General features: G+C 41.6%; 1 protein-coding gene across 3 annotated transcripts in view; it reads left to right on the top strand.

Moving 5' to 3' along the window:
- Nucleotides 1–5,892: 5,892 nt before the first annotated feature.
- Nucleotides 5,893–19,733, top strand: part of arhgap10 (Rho GTPase activating protein 10) — a 188,594-nt gene continuing 174,753 nt past the window's right edge. Inside the window, exon 1 of one of the 3 annotated variants that reach the window (XM_080193105.1) lies at nucleotides 5,893–6,345. In XM_080193105.1, coding sequence (XP_080049231.1) covers nucleotides 6,192–6,345 — 154 coding nt within the window. In that variant the 5' untranslated portion in view covers nucleotides 5,893–6,191. The remainder of the gene's footprint in view (nucleotides 6,346–19,733) is intronic. The other 2 variants (XM_080193094.1, XM_080193101.1) reach the window with 2 other exon arrangements.

Raw genomic sequence — 19,733 nt, 5'->3', positions numbered from 1 at the left:
GCAACTCATGCACAAGGACCCCAAGGTCCCTCTGCACCGTCGCCTGCTGCAGTTTTTCTCCACGCAAGTAATAATCCTTCCTACCATTATTCCTACCAAAGTGGACCACCTCGCACTTGCCAACATTAAATTCCATTTGCCATTTCCTGGCCCATTTGCCCAGCCTATCTAGATCCTTCTGTAGACTCTCCACACCCTCCGCACAATTTGCCTTTCCACCAATCTTGGTGTCATCAGCAAATTTCGACACCATACACTCGGTTCCCTCCTCCAGATCATCTATATAAATGGTAAATAGCTGAGGCCCCAGCACCGACCCCTGGGGCACTCCACTAGTCACCATTCGCCAATCCGAATAGCACCCATTGACCCCCACTCTCTGCCTCCTATTTGACAACCAGTCCTCAATCCACGCTAACACCCTACCCCCAACTCCATGACCCCTGACCTTCTGCAATAACCTCTTGTGAGATACCTTGTCAAACGCCTTCTGAAAATCAAGAAAGACCACATCCACCGGCTCTCCTCTATCCACCGCCCTAGACACATCCTCATAGAACTCCAGTAAATTTGTCAGACATGAATTATCTTAAGGAAGCAATTTTCCTACCTTGATTTCCGTGGGGAGGAATGCACAAGGCATCTTTTCTTTACCAATCAGCTTGCCATTGAGCTATGTCCAATGATGCAGCCACAACTACAGCCTCAAACTGTGGCATAGACAGTACTGCCTACGGTTGTCAAGATCACCGTCTCCCTCAATATTTATGCCGTGGTCTTTCAGGCTGCAACAAGTGACACTGACAACTTTTCACAACTTGCAGTGCCACCGATGTAGCAGGGAGATCACCGAGAGCCTCCACACCAAGAAATGTACATCCCTGACTAATAGAGAGACGCAGGATGAGTGAGTATATAGTTTCTCCCACATGGCAGACTTCTTCATGGAGCAATGTGCCTTAGATGTACCAAATCAGCACTGTGTAATATTTTTCAATTGGACGGGATTAAGAACATAAGAAATCGGGGCAGGAGTAGAGCATATAGCCTGTCAAGCCTGCTCCACCATTCAGTATGATCATGGCTGATCTTCAACTCCAATTTCCCAACCACTTTCCATGTCCTTTGATTCCCTGAGAGACCAAAAATTTCAGTCTTAAATATATTCAATGATGGAGCATTCATGACCTCTGGGATCGAGAATTACAAAGATTCACAACCTCTCAGTGAAGAAATTTCTCCTCACCTCATGATCATCCTCTTATCTTCAGACTGTACCCCTTTAGATTCCACAGCCAGGAGAAACAACTGTGCAGTGTCAACCTTATTAAGCCATTTCAGAATTGTATATGTTTCAATGCAATCTCCTCTCCTTCTAAACTTCAGAGCAAATAACCCTATTTACTCAGTCTCTCAACATAGAACAACTCTCTCATACCAAACACCAAACTAATGAGCCTTTGCTTTACTGCCTTCATTGTAATTATATCCTTTCTTAGATAGAGATCAAAACTGCACATACAATAGTCCAGGTATGGTCTTATCAACATAATTGCAGTAAGGCTTCTTTATTCTTGTACTCTATTCCCCTTTCAATAAAGGTCAACATGCTATTTATCTTTCTAATTGCTTTCTATACTTGCATGCTTACCACTTTTGTTACTGGTAAGAGTATACCAAGATCAACATTTACAAGTTTCATGCTTTTTAAAAAAAAATTCTGTTTTTCTATTCTTACAACTAAAGCGTGACCTCTTACTTCCTATATTATTCTCCATCCACCATCTTGACTACTTCAAAACACAACTGATTTGTGACCAGAAGTAAGATGGCTATGCCAACAGCATCCATTAGTCCCAATAGATACAGCTTGGGAAATGGAAGGCAGCCAAGACCTCATTCAGAAAACTCTGCTTGCCTTGGAGTAATCACCGTAAGCGATTCTGACCCTCGAGTACCAGTTGCCGACTGCATCAACAGACTAAAAGCAGTTGTTTTATATATAACATACAGCATAGATAATTCCAGAACATCACTGAAATGTAAATGATAAAATAGGCAAAGGGGCAAAAGTTCAAACCAACAAAGTGCAAATTTAAGACCAAAGTCATTTTTCAATCAAAAGTATTGTACATGTAGAGCTCACACCTAAGAAGGGTAGTGAAGTCATTTAAAAAAAATTGTTTCACTGAGCGTGGGTGTCACTGGTTAGGCCAACATTTATTGCCAATTCCTAATTGCCCTTGAGAAGGTGGTAGTGGTTCACTGTCCTGAACCGCTGAAGTCCTTGTGGTGTACTAACATCCACAATGCTGTTAGGGAGGGAGTTCTAGGATTTTGACCCATTGACAGTAAAGGAAAGCAATATAGTTCCAAGCCAGGATAGTGTGGCTTGGAGGGGAACTTGCAGATGGTGGTGTTCTCATGTGTCTGCTGTCATAGAGGTTTACAGCATGGAAACAGGCTCTTTGGCCCAACTTGTCCATGCCACCCAGTTTTTACCACTTAACTAGTCTCAATTGCCTGCATTTGGCCCATATTCTTCTATACCCATCTCATCCATGTAACTGTCTAAATTCTTTTTAAAAGACAACATTGTACTTGCCTCTACTACTGCCTCTGGCAGCTCACTTCAGACACTCAATGGTGTCCTTGTCTTTCTGGTAGCGGGTTTGGAAGGTGCTGTCGAAGGAGCCTTGATGAGTTGCTGTAGTGTGTCTTGCAGATGATACTCTCAGCTGCAACTGTGCATCAACGGTTGAGGGAATGGATTTTGAAGGTGGCTGTAGTGCCAATCAAGCAAACTGTGTTGCTATTTATAGTATTGAGCTTCTTGAGTGTTAATAGAATTGCATTCATCCAGGCAAGTAGAGAGTATTCCATTGCAGTCTTGACTTGTGCCTTGTAGATGGTAGACAGGCTTTGGGCAGTCAGGAGGTGAGTTAGTCTTTGCTGAATTCTCAGCCTCTGACTTGCTCTTGTTTCTGCAGTATTTATATGGATACCCAATTCAGTTTCCGGTCAATGGCCGTCCACAGAACATTGATAATGGAAATTCACCAATGATAATGCTATTGAATGTCAAGGGCAATGATTGGATTCCCTCTTGTTAGGAGTTGGCCATCGTTTGGCACTTGTGTGGCACAAATGTTACTTGCCACTTATCAGCCCAAGCCTGAATGCTGCCCACACTTTGTTGCATAGGGTATGGATTGCTTCAGTGTCTGAGGAGTCATGAATACTGCTGAACAGTGTGCAATCACCTGCTGGCATCCTCACTTCTGACTTTATGATGGAGAGAAAGTAATTGATGAAGCAGCTGAAGATAGACATAGAATGAAGAACACCTGCAGTGATATTGCGGGACTGAGATGATTGATCTCTAACAACCAAAGCCATCTTCCTTGCCTAGCCTTGCTAAGTATGGCTTCTACCAATGCAGAGTTTACTCGATTCTCATTTACTTCAATTTTGCTAGGGCTTCGTGATGTCACACTCGGTCAAAGGCTGTCTTGCTATCAAGGGCAGCCATTCTCATCTCACTCCTTCAGTCCAAGTCTTTTGTCCATGTTTGGACTAAGAATGTAATGAGGTCAGGAGCTTTGTGGTTCTGGCAGAACATAAGAACATAAGAACATAAGAAATAGGAGCAGGAGTAGGCCATCTGGCCCTTCGAGCCTGCCCCGCCATTCAATAAGATCATGGCTGATCTGTCGTGGCTCAGTTCCACTTTCCCGCCCTCTCCCCATAACCCTTAATCCCCTCTCTTATCAAAAACCCATCAACCCGCTTCTTAAAAATATTTAGCGAGGCAGCCTCCACCACTTCAACGGGCAGAGAATTCCAGAGATTCACCACCCTTTGAGTGAAGAAGTTCCTCCTCAACTCCGTTCTGAACTGCCCCCCCTTTATCTTGAGGCTGTGCCCCCTAGTCCTACTGTCTTTTTTGAGCGGGAAGAGTCTTTCCACCTCTATCCTATCCATCCCATTCATCATCTTATACGTCTCAATGAGATCTCCCCTCATTCTTCTAAACTCCAACGAGTACAAGCCTAGTTTATTCAGCCTCTCCTCATAGCTCAACCCCCTCAACTCCGGTATCAGCCTAGTAAACCTCCTCTGCACTCCCTCCAAGGCCAAAACCAAAATGAGTTTCGGTGAGTAGGTTATTGCTGAGTAAGTGCAACTCGATAGTACTATCAATGGCGTTTTCCACCAGTTTGCTGATGATCTAGGTAGACTGTAGAGGCAGTAATTGACCCTGCTGGATTTGTCCTGCATTTTGTAGGCAGGATGCACCTGGGCAGCTTTTATATTGCTGAGAAGATGCCAGTGTTGTAGCTGTACTGAAACAGCTTAGCTATGAACAGAACTAGTTCTGGAGCACAAGACTTCAATACAATTGCTAGAATTGTAGGAGTTATTGAGGCCCATTGCCTTTGCAGCATCCAGCATCTTTAACCATTTCTTGATATTGCATGGAGTGAATCAAACTGGCTAATTAAGATACAGTAATGATTAGGGGGAAGTGAGTTTCAGTAGGTTTGAATGAATGAGTTAGGATGGCCTCAATGACATTCTTCATCTGCATCTATTTTGTCATACAACAGGTCTTGCTTGGTATTTGTCAACTGCGACAACATTTCAATTCCTTAACCTGGATCTTCAGTCCAGTTGGCATTCTTGATTTTTTCCAACTTCTGTACTTAAATTTATGTGTGAAAACTCAATTTAATTCTAACTGCACCAATTTCTTGACAGTTTATAATACTGAATACAGATGAAACTATACTATCTTAATATGCCTAACATTAAAGGTCAATTTTATGGCTTCCCGTGCACATTTGTCTTGACTGAGGTTTCCCACTGAGAATAGAATCCCACATAATTTACCTTGGGGGTTACATAAATGTCTCATAGTTTTTTGCCCTCTCCCCCCAATTTACCTACTTATTCACCATCCACCTTCCTGAAGGCAATAACTCAAGATTTCACATGCTTCAGTTGGCCTCCCAATACCTTGCCAAGGTGGCCATACTTTGTGATACAGCCTAATTGACTATAGGGGCCATTACAACCAAAACTAAGTCTTTTTTGCTCATCTTTACATATGAATACTTTCAATCAATGCCAAATAAAATCATTGCAGATACTAAAAATCTAAGAAAAATGCTGGAAGAATAAGTCAGCCAGCATTTGTGGAGAGAACAGACACGTTTCTATTCAGATACAAACTTTTCATTGAACTCAGCAAAAAAACTTGTAAGTGCGCCTTTCACGTGAAGAAGCTTTACACAAAGTGTAAATGTGTTCTCCTCACAGATCTGGGTACCTTTTGCAGCATTTTCTGTTTTTGTTCTAAGGACGGTAGACATATATGAAAGCAGGAAGGTTCCAGAAGTTAAATGAACTGCCAGAGCACACTGCCTCTGAGCCGGAATCAACTGAATCAAGCGTGGCTCCAATCTAACATTCTCTGGTTAACTCCCACACTAAACAGCATGTTTACCAACTGATTAGGGGGAATTACCAACACCTCTTTGTGGTGTAATTTATTTTTCTCAAACACGTTGCTTTGGATCATGGTTTCGGTTCAATTCCTTTCTTTATTCTCACGTCCATTTACACGAGCATTTTGTTCAATATTCATCTCTTAGTACCTTTAGGCAAGTTTTATCGTCAAGGGGTCGCCAATAAAGCAACAACTCCGACAGTTTTGGTGAACTACGGAGGCACTATTTGGTTTCTCATCCTCAGCGAGAGCCGCAGTATCTGAATGAACAAGTTTTCAGGGTGTCGTTCCTTTCTGCCGACTGGGAGGTGGTGGACGGGTTGCACAATAAGCGCCACTTCTCCTGAGGCAGTAGGGAGGGTCTGTCAGAGACTCTTCCCATGGAATGAGTGCTCCGCCCTCCCTCTCTGCTCAGTGAGGGAGACAACCTCCCGGCAAACACATTGCAACTATCGCCTGATACTTCGTTGCGGAATCTTGTTCCTTTCTGTTTCCCATTTCCTTTCGTCTCCTTGTCCTCCCTCTCATACACCTCCAACGAGGAGTTGCTTGTGTTTCTGGCGCAATTCCCTGTTTTTTTTTTGCGGGATATTTTTCCCGGTGTGGTGAATTTTCCTGACTCTCTCCCCGCCCGCCCCCGGTCACCGCTGTTTCTGAGAGGACTTCAAGGCGGGAAATAATGGGACTGCAGCCTCTAGAGTTCAGCGACTGTTACCTAGAGAGACCTCACTTTCGGGAAAGGTTAAGAGCGCACGAAGCCGAGTTGGAAAAGACCAACAAGTTCATTAAAGAGTTGCTGAAGGATGGGAAAGCGCTTGTTGCAGCCACCGATGGTGAGTGAGGGAGGCTGGGCTGGGTTTGAGGGTGGGCTGTGTCACTGATCCTGGCCAGGAGGCCGGGCCTGGCTGTACAGTAGTGCTGCTCTGAGTTACTGAAAGTTTACATTGAATGAAGCCCCCACCCCCACTGACTTCTGATTTAAACGCCCATCGTTGTCAGTTGATTTAAGACTGCTTCATTTCAAATGACGTTATTATTAGATCTTGTAAATATTCTGAAGCAGGTAGTGTGGAATGTGTTCGTTTATTCCCTTTCCTATCAGCTTTCTGGTTGCTGCTTATTCTGATTGCAGATTGTGTTTCCCATCCACTGGAAATACTTGCACTGTTAGGGATTTCAGGATGTCTTGCTGAAGTTGTACAGTGCACTTGGCAGCCTGTACTGTAAGTACTGTGTGCACTCGTATCTAAAAACAAAGTAGTTGTATGGCGCTTTTCACGGCCATGAGACGTCTCCAAGATATTTTGAGATAAGTTTTGCGTTATGAGGAAAGAGTGGAAAAACTGGGACATTGTAGCCTAGGAAGAAGGAGAGACAGACTTCATTCCTGATAGATGTGTATGACACACTAACCCTAACACAAAAAGGGTGTAATTCTGCTACCACACTCTGTACTCTGGGATTCTTCCTGAACTTTACCATTGTTATCGCTCCCCACCTTCCTAACCAACTCTTTAAATATACCTATGTTCCCCTGAAAGTTATTTTTTTTCTCTAAGTTCCTGTGTGGTGTTTCTCAGTCCCTGCAAAACAGATGATATCTTATTTTAAAGGCATGATATAAATGCAACTAATTACAGTTTCAGTCAAACAAAGTATAGGTAAAGGACAATTTAACACGATCTGGAAGTTCTTACAGGCAGTGACTGATAGCTGGAATAAACTTTCAGTTAAAGTTTCAGGCAAAAGTTCTTGTTAGGAGACTACTGTATGCAAACGTACTTTAGGGCCAGTTAGGTGGATTGAATGGTTTTCCTAAACTATGCATCTTATTCTGACAGAACCATCCCTGTTGTCATGTGAAGTACTTTGTGCATCCTCTTTTCATCCTTTTAAGACCCTTTTTCACACACATCTCTATAATTACACTTTTAAACATTATTCCTAACACCTTTAATTTGGTATCAATTTTTAATTGATTATGCTCCTTTGAATGTAAAATTAATATACACTAAAGCCTAAAATATGAGAGCCCAATATTGTTTTCTGAGAAATTGATTTGTAAACGCTTTGTGAGCCATTCAGTCACTAGCCCCCCCACCCCTACATTCCTTTCTTGGTGTAAAGGGACATGGGGGAAGAAACCTCTAACGTTCTTATATTTCAAATATTATTTTAAAAAATTGACCTTTTCTGAAGTTAAGTAATTGTTGAAATTTTGAAAGTTTTGTATATTACTAATTATGACATAAAATCATTGATAGAATCAATGACCAAATTCTGAGAGTGGGGTAAATAAATAAGTGGCTTGGACTTTATATGAAATTGAAACTTTGTTAGGTGACTCATCAAAACAATTAGTTTCAGGTCTGCACCATGGTGGTGTTTAATGATCTGGGCAAAGTTCTTTTCTGGTTGAAACATTGCACTGTAGATTTATTAGGAGACCTGAACTGCACTTTGTCCTCCCACATATTATTCTGGCTAGATTTAAATTAAAATGGTAAAAGAATATTTTGCCTCGGAATGATGCATGTTACTTTGCATTTAAAAATGACGTTTTGTTGTGTGCAGGATGAACAGTGCTGATTTTATCAGGTTTGTGAGGTATGGATGCAGTGGCTCCGACACAAAGGTCCAGGCCCTGATCCAGACCAGTCTGAGTGTTTGTAAGCACATTTCTTGTGGGTTCCTTGGATTTAAACATGAGTTCTTCCAAAGTGTGGAAGACATATAGCTGTAGGAGACCTTGGGAGTCTTGAGAGTTTTTTTGTCATTTAAGAAATGGTAGTGAATCCTAGAATTAGCACAAATAAAATCAAAATCTGGTGGTCTGATAATTGCAGTTGATTGCTTTGTGAAAGTTTGCACAGGACTTTGGATTTTTAAAATTCAAATCTCCTTTCACCACTAAAGTAACATTGGGCATGAAGAGCCAACAGACATCCCTGACATTGTGGTGCTCTGGTGCAAATGATAAAATCCATGATGAGTAACGTATTCCTTCTTTGGCAGTCTTCCGGGGTCGAGGATGACTTGCTTGCATTCTGAGGAGGTAGGTTCTGCGGTGGCTGAATAGATTAATCCTGGAGTTGCAGACTCTCCCATTGGTTTGGCAGGTGGTGTTTGAGATGGGTGGGATGTTCTGGATTCTGCACTTTCTTTCCACTGTTTACGCTTGGCCTTCAAATTCTCCACCCAGTGGCGCTTGAGATGGATTGCACCTTTGCGAATGCTCCAGTTTGTGTGTTCTAGGGAAAGTAATTTGTGCATGTTGATGGGGATGTTGCACTTATTTAGGGAGTGCACTTGTAGTGTTTCCTCTGCCCTCCTAGTAATCACTTGCCAGTGCTGAGCTCAGTAGAGCACTGTTTCAGGAGTTGTGTGTCAGGCATGTGGGCAATGTGGCCCACCCATCGCAGCTGGGTGAGGATGACTAGTGGGGATATTGGCCTGGGAGTGAATGCGGTTGTTGGTATGCCTATCCTGTAAGTGGATTTGTAGGATTTTGCGGAAGCAGTGTTGGTGATATCTCTTCAGGGATTTGAGGTGTCTGCTATACATTGGCCATGTCTCTGATTCATACAGAAGGACAGGTACTGTGGCTGCTCAGTAGACCACGAGCTTGATGCTGGATTTGAGGTCTCTATCTTCAAACACTGTTTTTCAGGTATCAGAAGACTGCACTGGCATATTCCATTCGAATGCAATATTGTATTAGACATGAGCAGGAAATGTTGAGAATGGCGTTTAGAGTTGGGATGGATTGATGAAGCGCAGTTAATTTACTATGATGTAATTTCTTCAGAATTTGTTTTGCTCCACTCCATGAAATTATTGACTCCTTGCTGGACCATTATTGCACAGGTGCTTTGCATTTAGTACTCCATCCACTTTTTGATTTGATCTTATTATAATGTGGGTCATTTGATTTTTCATCTGTGTAGGACATAAGTACTGAACTCAGTCTTGTCATCACATGTGGACGATCAACAGAGTCTGCTGGATTGCATTCAGGAGCTGGATGCCTGGCTGATTTTTCTTTTCCCCGCATTAGTCCAGTGGTGCTAATTGAAATGTCCAAAAAATGCTAAAACTCTTTGCAATGTGTCCTCTTTGCAGCTCTGACCAAGACTAGCTAACCCAGCATTTCTGGGTATTTTATGTCTGAGCTACTCAGATGATTAAGTTTGAGTTATCTTTGGAAGAATCATTTGAAGCTCTGACCAGCAATTTGATACACTCACCTGACACATTTCATGAACAGTTAATGCTGTCACAAGCTTGTTATGACATGATACAAAATCAGACCCCTTTTTGGTTTCAGATTCCAGCATCTGCAGTAACTTGCTTTTATTTTGTGACATGATATAAGATTGTTATGATAACTGAATTTCCAAAATTCCTTAGATTTGGGAATGATCCCACTAGATTGGAAGAAAAGAAATGTTACACCACTTTTCAAGAAAGTAGAGAGAGAGAAAAAATAGGGAACGGTGCACTTAGCACAGTATGATTAGAACAAGTCAACATGGTGTTACTAAAAGGAAGTTTTGTATGACAAGTTTTTTGAGGGTATAACTAGGATGGTAAATAAAGGGGAAACAATAGATGTACTATATTTCCTAAAAGTTCTAGAGAGGTTGAGGAAAGGATTGCGGAGATGATCCTGGTTAGGAGTGAAGGTAATAGGGTAATTGTTATGGGGAACTTTAACTTTACTAATATTGATTGGAATAGCTATAGCTTTAGCTCATTAGAGGGGTCAGTTTTTGCACAAAGCGTGCAGGAAGGTTTTTTGACTCAGTATGTAGATAAGCCAACTAGAGGTGAGGCTATATTGGATTTGGTGCTGGGAAATGAGCCAGACTAGGTGTTAGACTTGGAAGTTGGTGTGCATTTTGGTGATCGTGACCACAATTCGGTTACGTTCACCTTAGTGATGGAAAGGGATAGGCATGAACCTCGGGTCAGTAGTTTTAGCTGGGGGAAGGGTAATTATGAGGCTATTAGGAGAGAATTAGGAAGCATAGGTTGGACTAGGAGACTACAGGGTCTGGGAACGTCCGAAATGTGGAGTTTTTTCAAGGAGCAGCAACTGCGAGTCCTTGATATGTATGTCCCTGTCAGGCAAGGAGGAAATGGTCGAACTAGGGAACCGTGGTGCACTATAAAAGTTGATTCGCTGGTTAAAAGGAAAAAGGAGGCTTATGTCAGGATGAGACTTGAGGGCTCAGGTAGTGCACTGGAAAGCTTTAGATTGGCTAGGAGGGAGTTAAACAGTGAGTTAAGAAGGGTGAAAAGAGGACATGAGAAGACTTTGGCTGATAGGATTAAGGAGAATCCTAAGGCGTTCTATAGATATGTTAAGAACAGAAGATTGGTTAGGGCAAGATTAGGGCCAGTTAGAGACAGCAGAGGGAAGTTATGTGTGGAACCGGAAGAGATTGGAGAGCCATTGAACCAGTATTTCTCTTCAGTATTCACGCAGGGAGACATAAATGTAGCTGTGGAGAACACTGGGTTACAGGGTTGTAAACTGGATAGTATTGCAGTTGATAAGGAGGATGTGCTAGATATTCTTGAGGGTTTGAAAATAGATAAGTCCCCTGGGCCGGACGGGGTTTATCCTGGGATTCTCTGGGAGGCAAGAGAGGCGATTGCAGAGCCTCTGGCTCTGATCTTCAGGTCGTCGTTGGTCACAGGTATAGTGCCAGAAGATTGGAGGATAGCGAATGTTGTCCCATTGTTTAAGAAGGGGAACAGAGACTTCCCCGGGAATTATAGACCGGTGAGTCTTATTTCTGTTGTGGGCAAGGTTTTAGAAAAAATTATTAGGGATAGGATTTATAGTTATTTAGAGAGTGATGAATTGATTGGAGATAGTCAGCATGGTCTTGTGGAGGGTAGGTCGTGCCTTACTAACCTTATTGAGTTTTTTGAGAAAGTGACCAAAGAGGTGGATGGGGGTAAGGCAGTCGACGTGGTATATATGGACTTTAGTAAGGCGTTTGATAAGGTTCACCATGGAAGGCTTCTGTAGAAAATGCAGATGTATGGGATTGAGGGTGATTTAGTTAATTGAATCAGGAATTGGCTAGCAGATAAGAGACAGAGGGTGGTGGTTGATGGTAAGTATTCGTCATAGAGTTCGGTTACAAGTGGTGTGCCTCAGGGATCTGTTTTGGGGCCACTGCTGTTTGTAATTTTTATAAATGATCTGGATGAGGGTAAAGTTGGGTGGATTAGTAAATTTGCTGATGACACCAACGTCGGAGGTGTGGTAGATAGTGAGGAGCGATGTCATAGTTTACAGAGAGACTTGGACAAGTCGCAGAGCTGGGCCGAGAGGTGGCGGATGGAGTTTAACGCGGAAAAGTGTGAGGTAATTCACTTTGGCAGGAATAACAGATGTGTAGAGTATAGGGCTAACGGTAGGACTCTGAATAGTGTTGATGAACAGAGGGATACAGGTGTATGTGTACAAAGATCCCTGAAAGTTGGGAATCAAGTAGATAAGGTTGTTAGGAAGGCATACGGTGTCTTGGCGTTTATTGGTAGGGGGATTGAATTTAGGAGCCGCAGCGTCATGTTGCAACTGTACAAAACTCTGGTGCGGCCGCGCTTGGAGTATTGTGTGCAGTTCTGGTCCCCACATTATAGGAAGGATGTGGAGGCATTGGAGAGGGTGCAGAGGAGGTTTACCAGGATGTTGCCTGGTATGGAGGGGAGGTCCTATGAGGAGAGACTGAGGGATTTGAGGTTGTTCTCGTTAGAAAGAAGGCGGCTAAGAGGGGACCTTATTGAAACATATAAGATGATTAGAGGTTTAGATAGGGTGGACAGTGATAGCCTTTTTCCTCGGATGGAGAAAGCTAGCACGAGGGGGCATAGCTTTAAATTAAGGGGTGGTAGTTATAGGACGGATGTCAGGGGTAGGTTCTTTACCCAGAGGGTGGTGAGGGATTGGAATGCCCTGCCTGCTGCAGTTGTAAATGCGCCTAGTTTGGGGGTGTTTAAGAGATCCGTGGATAGGTTTATGGATGGAAAGGGATTGGTTTAGGTTAGAGGGTCATTGGCTTTTTAATTGGTCGGCGCAACATCGTGGGCCAAAGGGCCTGTTCTGCGCTGTAATGTTCTATGTTCTATATTTGGATTTCCAAAGGCATTGAATAAGGTGTCTCACAAGTGTTTAATGGGCAAGATTAGAATTTAGGAGTGGGATTTTCTGATCCCACACCCTGTGGCCAATGGATCTTTATATGGTCCGTGAAATTTTCCACCTCGCCCACAATAATTCCTGTGGCAGGCAGGACTGGAAAATTGTCCCAAGGGCTCATGGAATTGGGGGGTTATATATTAGTATGGATAGAAGATTAATTAAATGATCAAAAACAGAGTAGCCACAAATAAGGTTTTTTTTCAAATCACAGACAGTGAACGGTGGGAGTTCCACAAGGATCAGTGCTGGGGTCTCAGCTGTTTACAATCTACATTACTCTCTGTCTCTTCATCTAAGTCAAAGTCTTCTGTTGACACCAAGCTAGATGAAAATGTAAGCTGTGGAGTGGTCACAGAGAAGCTGCAAAGAGATATACACAGGTTAAGTGAGTCGACAAAAGGATGGCAGATGGCCTTTACTTCTATGGGGTTGGAGTACAAGGAGAAATAAGTCTTGCTACGGTTGTGCAGGGTTTTGGTGAGACTGCATCTGGAGTAGCGTGTGCAATTTTGACCTCCATTTTTAGGAAAGGATATCTTTACATGGGAGGCAGCATCACGAAAGTTCACTACATTGGTACCTAGGATGTGGGGGGTTTGTTCTATGCTGAGTAAATTGGGCTTGTATTTCTCTGGAGTTCAGAAGAATGAGAGGCTAAGAAATATTTCCGTTAGTCGGCGAATCTAAAACATGGAGTGGAGCCACAGTGTCAGAGGAAGGGACCGATTATTTAGGACTGAGATGAGGACAAATTAGTTGATTCAAAGAGTTGTTATCTTTGGGATTCTCTGACCCATATATTGTGAATGCTCCATTATTGAATACATGCGGTAGCCAATTTTTTGGTGTCTCAAGAAATTGAAGGATATGGGGAATAGGCAGGAAAATAGAACTGAAGTCTATGATCAGCCATGATTGTATCGAATTATAGAGCAAGCTCAATGGGCCATATGATTTAATGCTGCTTCTATACCTTAAGCCCATCCCCCCACCTCATTTCCACTGCCTTCTGAGGCAGAGCTCTTCAAAGTCATACAACTGAGAGAAAAGTAAAAAATTCTTCCTCTCTGTCCTACAAGGGTAACCCCTAATTTTAAAACTATGCCCCCTAGTTCCATTCCCACAAGGAAACGCCCATTCCACTTTGCCAAGACTATTCAGGATCTTCTGTACTTCAAACTCTAGTGGAAACAAGCCCAGCCTGTTCGACCTTTACACGTAAAACAAAGGCTCATTCCAGGGATCAATCAAGTAAACCTCTGCTTCAAAGCATTTACATCCTTCCCAAAATAGAGACCAAAAATGCCACAGTATTCGAGATGTGGCCTCAGTAACGCCCTATATAATAATTGAAGCATAACATCCTTACTTTTATGTTCGATTCTTCTTGTAACGAAAGAGAGCTTTTATTAATTAGCCATCTTGATTATGTGCTGTACCTACATACTAACTTTTTGTGATTCCTGCACTGAAACAGCTTAATCCCTCTGTACCTCAAAATTTTGCAGTCATTCTGTTTAAATAACGCCTTTTTTATTCTTCTTGTCAAAGTGAACAATTTCACTTTTTTCCACATTATCCTGATCTGACAGACTTTTGCTCGCTCAACCTGTCTGTATCCCTCAGCAAACTTCTTATGTCTTCCTTAAATATATATTCCCTACCAATCTTTGTATTGTCTGTAAATTTACCATGCCATCGTTCCCTTCATCTAAGTCATTAATGTAAATTGTAAAACATTGAGGCACAGACTCCCGTCGGACTCCACTCATCCCGCCAATCCGATTTATACACACACTGTTTTCTGCCAGCGAGCTGATGTTTATCATGATAATATGTTATCCCCTACACCGTGAACTTTTATTTTCCGCAATCATCTTTGAGGTGGAGAATATTTGATCTATTTATAACTCCTCAGATAATTAAACCATCTATGCCTGTATGCAATAAGATGTGAACAACTTACAGATTTGGGCTGAAAAGTGGCAATGAAACATATAGAATACTGAGGGGTTTGACAGGGAAGATGTGGAAATAATAGTTCCTCTTGTGGAAGAATCTAGAACTAGGGGCCCTTGTTTAAAAATAAGGAGTCACACACATTTGAGACCACAGTGGGGAGAATTATTTTCTCTAAGGGTGGTAGAGGATGCAGGGCCTTTGAATGTTTTTAAGGCAAAGCTAAATAGGTTCTTGGTAAGCAGGAGGGTGAAAGGTATTGGGAGTAGATGGGAATATGAAGTTAAGGTTATAAACAACCATGAGTTTATTGAATGTTGGAGCAGGCTTGCAGGATCGAGTGGCCTATCCTAACTACTCTTGATTAGTATGTGCGTACGTCAGTGACGTTCTCATCTTGTAAAGCAATGACTGTCCACAACAAAAAATCATCTAGCCACGACCTAACGACATTCAATGGCATTAACATTGCTGAATCCCAATCCCTATCAACAGTCTTGATGTTCACCATTGACCAGAAGCCCACGAAACTCATTAATTCTGTGTTTAAAAGAGCAGGTCAGAGGCTGTAATTCTGTGGTGAGAGCCATTCCATCACTCCAAAACACAACCCAGGAATGTGATGGAATACTGTCCATTTGTTTGGATGAGAGCAGCACCAAATACACAAGAAACCCAATACCATATAGAAAAAAGCAGCCCATTTGATTGGCACCCAATACACCATTTTGAACTTTCACGTACTGTGACAATGGTGTGCACGATCTACATGATGCAGTGCAGCAACTGCCTAGACTTCTTCAGTAACACCTTCCAAATCCACAACTCTACTTCCTAGAAGAACATGGGTAACAAGTGCATCTGCAGGTTCCTCTTCAAATCACGCACCATCCTGACTTGGAATTAGATAACTGTTCCTTTTTTGTTACAGGGTCAAAATCGATTCTAGGATTCCCTACTCAAAAACAACTTGGATTTACCTAACTACATGGACTGCAGAAGTTGCAGAAAATAGCTCACCACCATCTTCTCAAAGGCATTCAGTGAAGTACAATACACACTGGCCCTGCCAACAATGCCCACATCCCTTGAACAAATTTAAAAAGATGCTTGGTCGTACAGAACTTAAAAGAGAGTCATGTTGCTCCAGTTTTTCTCCTTGCATTCATCAGAACAAATGGAAGAATGCCAAATTTTAAATGATTACAGCAATTTAAATGACAGGAATAAAGGGGTACTGATTGGCAAGCGGACTCTGATTGAATCCATAGAATTCCTACAGTGCAGAAGGGGGCTGTTCGGCCCATTGAGTCTGCACCAACCATAATCCCACCCAGGCCCTATCCCCTTAACCCTATGTATTTACCCAAGCTAAACCTCCTTAACACTAAGGGGTGATTGAGCATGGCCTAACCCGCACATCTTTGGATTGTGGGAGGAAACTGGAACACCTGGCAGAAACCCACACAGACATGGGGAGAATGTGCAAACTCCAGTGACCGAAGCTGGGAATTGAACCCGAATCCCTGGCAATGTGAGGCAGCAGTGCTAACCATTGTGCCACCCTGCTGAGGTTTTGTCATAGCAAAAGCAGCAGGAAACTCTTGGCTCTCCAAGCTTCGGGGTAATTCAAAAGATGCACAAGTCTTGAATATATTCCTTTGTTACAGACAACAGGTGCCTGCATATTAATATATGTCATTTCTAGCAAGTGTCAATGAGCCACGATATGAGCATAACTGTTCAACAAGTGCTGCCCAATTCTGGAATTACATCTAACAGTAAATGTTTTATTTTGGGTTTTGCAAACATGGACTGGTTGAGTAAGATCTGTACCTTCCCTTTAACAAACAACTTCAGTTTGATTTAATCAGCCAATTGCTGGGATGTACGACACACCATCATTGAAGTACTTCATTTCTTATAATTTAGTTATGAAGAATTGTGTACCTGTTGTTTAAAAAAATACCTGAAGTCTCCCAACTTTTTTTTTGCTGCTTATAGGGTGTGTTTGGCTGACAGGATTCGAAACAGATGTTTTAGATGAGCAGCAACATGACTCATTTGAGCAGTAATTGTGGGTGTGAGTGTTGCATAAAAATTCATTCCAAATATTGTCTTGGCAGATCAAGTGAAACATGGGTGAGTTTAACGATGAGGCACAAGTAAGTGACTCAGTTATAGACAGGAAGTGTTGCATTTAATGATAAACCAAAGTACGTGTTGTAGCAAATGGTACACACAGATTTAAAAGGATCTTGATCACTTTGATCAGTGGGCAGAGAAATGACAAATACATTTTGATAAAAGTAAATGTAAGGTTATGAAATTGAACGAAAGATTAATGTGGATTATGCACTAAATGACAATCTACTTGGAATTGGAGCAGAATGTTTTCAGTGGACAAATTTGTGAAACCATCAGCACATTGTTCGCTGTTTGAAAAACAGCCTGAAAACAATGCTGGGATGCATAGTGAAGGTTTAACACAAATCCAGAGAGGTAATTTTAAAACTGTCTGGGCCTGGTATTAGGGCCATATTTGGAAAATGTGATGCAAATTTGCTTTCCCAATTTAACAAAATTATTGTTTTAAGAAGCAGTGCAGGAAGGGACTACTTACTTCATAGTTGGCGTTAGAATAGAAGAGAACTGTGCATGAGGAAAGCTGGGCCTTTTGAATATAGGGCAAGGATGTGACAGAAGTGTTTGCAAGTATGAAAGATTTGGACAAAGTCATTTCCAAGTCAGCTTTCCTTCTGCACAAAGGGCCATATTTGCAAAGTAAGGATAGCAACAGGACATGCCAAAGAATATTATTTTAAATGACATTATTTGCTCAGTATTCAGAATAAGTTAATGATACAGTAGATGGTGGATCAGTAAACTTTAATGGTTTTTAAAAAGGAGGTAGACAAACAGGTTGTTGCCAACAAATTGGATTGAGGCAATTAGAAAATATTTTTGGGAACACTGGTGGGCCAGATGGACCACAGGTCTTCTGCCAGAAAGTGTTGCTTTGTTGTGTCTACTATCAGAATTAATTATCATGGAGCCCCTGCAATGCAGATTCTGAATATGAATGAAAAATTCAACGCTGTAGGAGAACCAGTGAGGAAACTTGAAGGTCCACAGCATTCATAAAGCTGATCAAAGTGATCAAGATCCTTTTAAATTTGTATGTACTACTTGCTACAACACCCAATTTGGTTTATCATCAACTCCCACATACTTCCTGTCTATAGCACTGAGTCATTTACTTGTGTTTCATTGATTTGTGTTTCACTTGATCTACCAATACAATGTTTGGACCTGATTTTGTTTAAACTTTTGTTATAAAATCAGCAAAACAGAAATTTTATCTGAAGACATCCAAGGATCTCTCTGCATTACTTCTGGGACATAAAAATGATTCACTGTCGCTATTTATTTCTTATGAATTTAGTATTTTCCATGCTGCATTTTTGACATGCAAATGGCATCAGCACATTAACATTTCATCTCAACATCAGAAATCTGATTATGACTGATCTTCTACTTCACCTACTTGCACTATCCCTATATTGTTTGATTCTCTGAATATCCAAAACTCTATCATTCTTGACCTTGAATATGCTTGATGACTGAAAATCCAAAGCTCTTTGGGGTAGAAAATACCAAAGGTGCACATGCTTTTGAGTGAAGAAATTTCTGCTTGGCCCTAAACAGTACAATCCTTATTTTGAGACTCTGATCTCAAAATTCTCAATTTCCACTTACCCAATTCACAGATATCGATTGTAAATAGTTCTGATCCCTGCACCATCCCACAAATTGCAGCTGCCAACCTAATAATGATCTCTGTTTCAATCCATTAACCAAGCCCCAATCCACACTAATATATTAACCCCAATCATATGTCTAAATTTTGTGTAATAACTTTTTGTATGGCAATCAAATGCTTTTTTAAAAATGCAAATGCAGTACATCTGGTTGCTGTGCTTTCTCTATCCTGCTAGTTTTAACTAAAAAATATTCAAAACAGATCTGTCAAATGTGATTTCCTTCATAAATCTTTGACTTTGCCCAATGTGACTATTTATCATGTCCCTCACAACAGATTCATGCATTATCCCAGCTACCAATGTCAGGCTAACTGGCCCACTATTTTCTTTCTACACCTATTGAATAACAGAGTTACATTTCCTCTCTTCTAATCCACAGGGACTGTTCTAGAATCTAGGAAATTCTAGAAGATGAAAATGAAACATTCAATTTCTATTCACTTATACTTGAAACACAATCCCTTCAGAAGGAAAATGTGTTGGTTCTGCCCAATGCATGTTAAAGTGGCCCTGTTGCTATTTATGTTAGAAATGTTGTGGGCAGATTCTGTTGCTCTGGTGAAATTCTGTCTTATATTCTTATATATGCTTGTGTTCTAACATCTATTTGATACATTTGTTTATTTTTCAATAATTATTTAAATATTTATTATGTTTTTAAAATTATTTGTTCATTTAGTTTTACTGAAAAGCTGACATGATTGGATTAGGCAAGGAATTCCAGAACTTTGATCCTGAAGTCTTGCAACTTGTGTGGATGAGAGCAGGAACTGGCAGGGAGGATGAGCAAACTGACTATAGTGTTGTGGTTAGGGGCCATTCAAGTGGGTGAAGTTGCAAAAATGAAGTTGTAGTATAGAATCCCCACAGTACAGAAGGAGGAGCTTTGGCCCATCGAACCTGCACCGACAACAGTCCCACCCTATCCCTGTAACTGGACAGTTTTATTCTCCAAATTCCTCTGAAAGAAGGGTCAGTTTAGCATGGCTAATGCAGGTAACCAGCACATCTTTTGGACTATGGGAGGAAACCGGAGACTTGGAGGAAACCCATGCAGACACAGGGAGAACATGCAAACTCCACACAGATAAGCCAGGGATCAGACCCAGGTTCCTGGCACTGTGAGGCAGCAGTGCTAATCACTGTGTTACAATATAGTCAGAGAAATATACAATGTCTTCTGCAGCTGAAAGTCTGAGCCCTAAAGGCTGTGTTG

This window comes from Carcharhinus amblyrhynchos, chromosome 1 (genome assembly GCF_965287045.1).
Source record: "Carcharhinus amblyrhynchos chromosome 1, sCarAmb.v2.hapA, whole genome shotgun sequence".
Lineage (NCBI taxonomy): Eukaryota > Metazoa > Chordata > Chondrichthyes > Carcharhiniformes > Carcharhinidae > Carcharhinus > Carcharhinus amblyrhynchos.
Note: the sequence above shows the minus strand (reverse complement) of the source record. Positions and strands in the feature narration are given on the sequence as shown.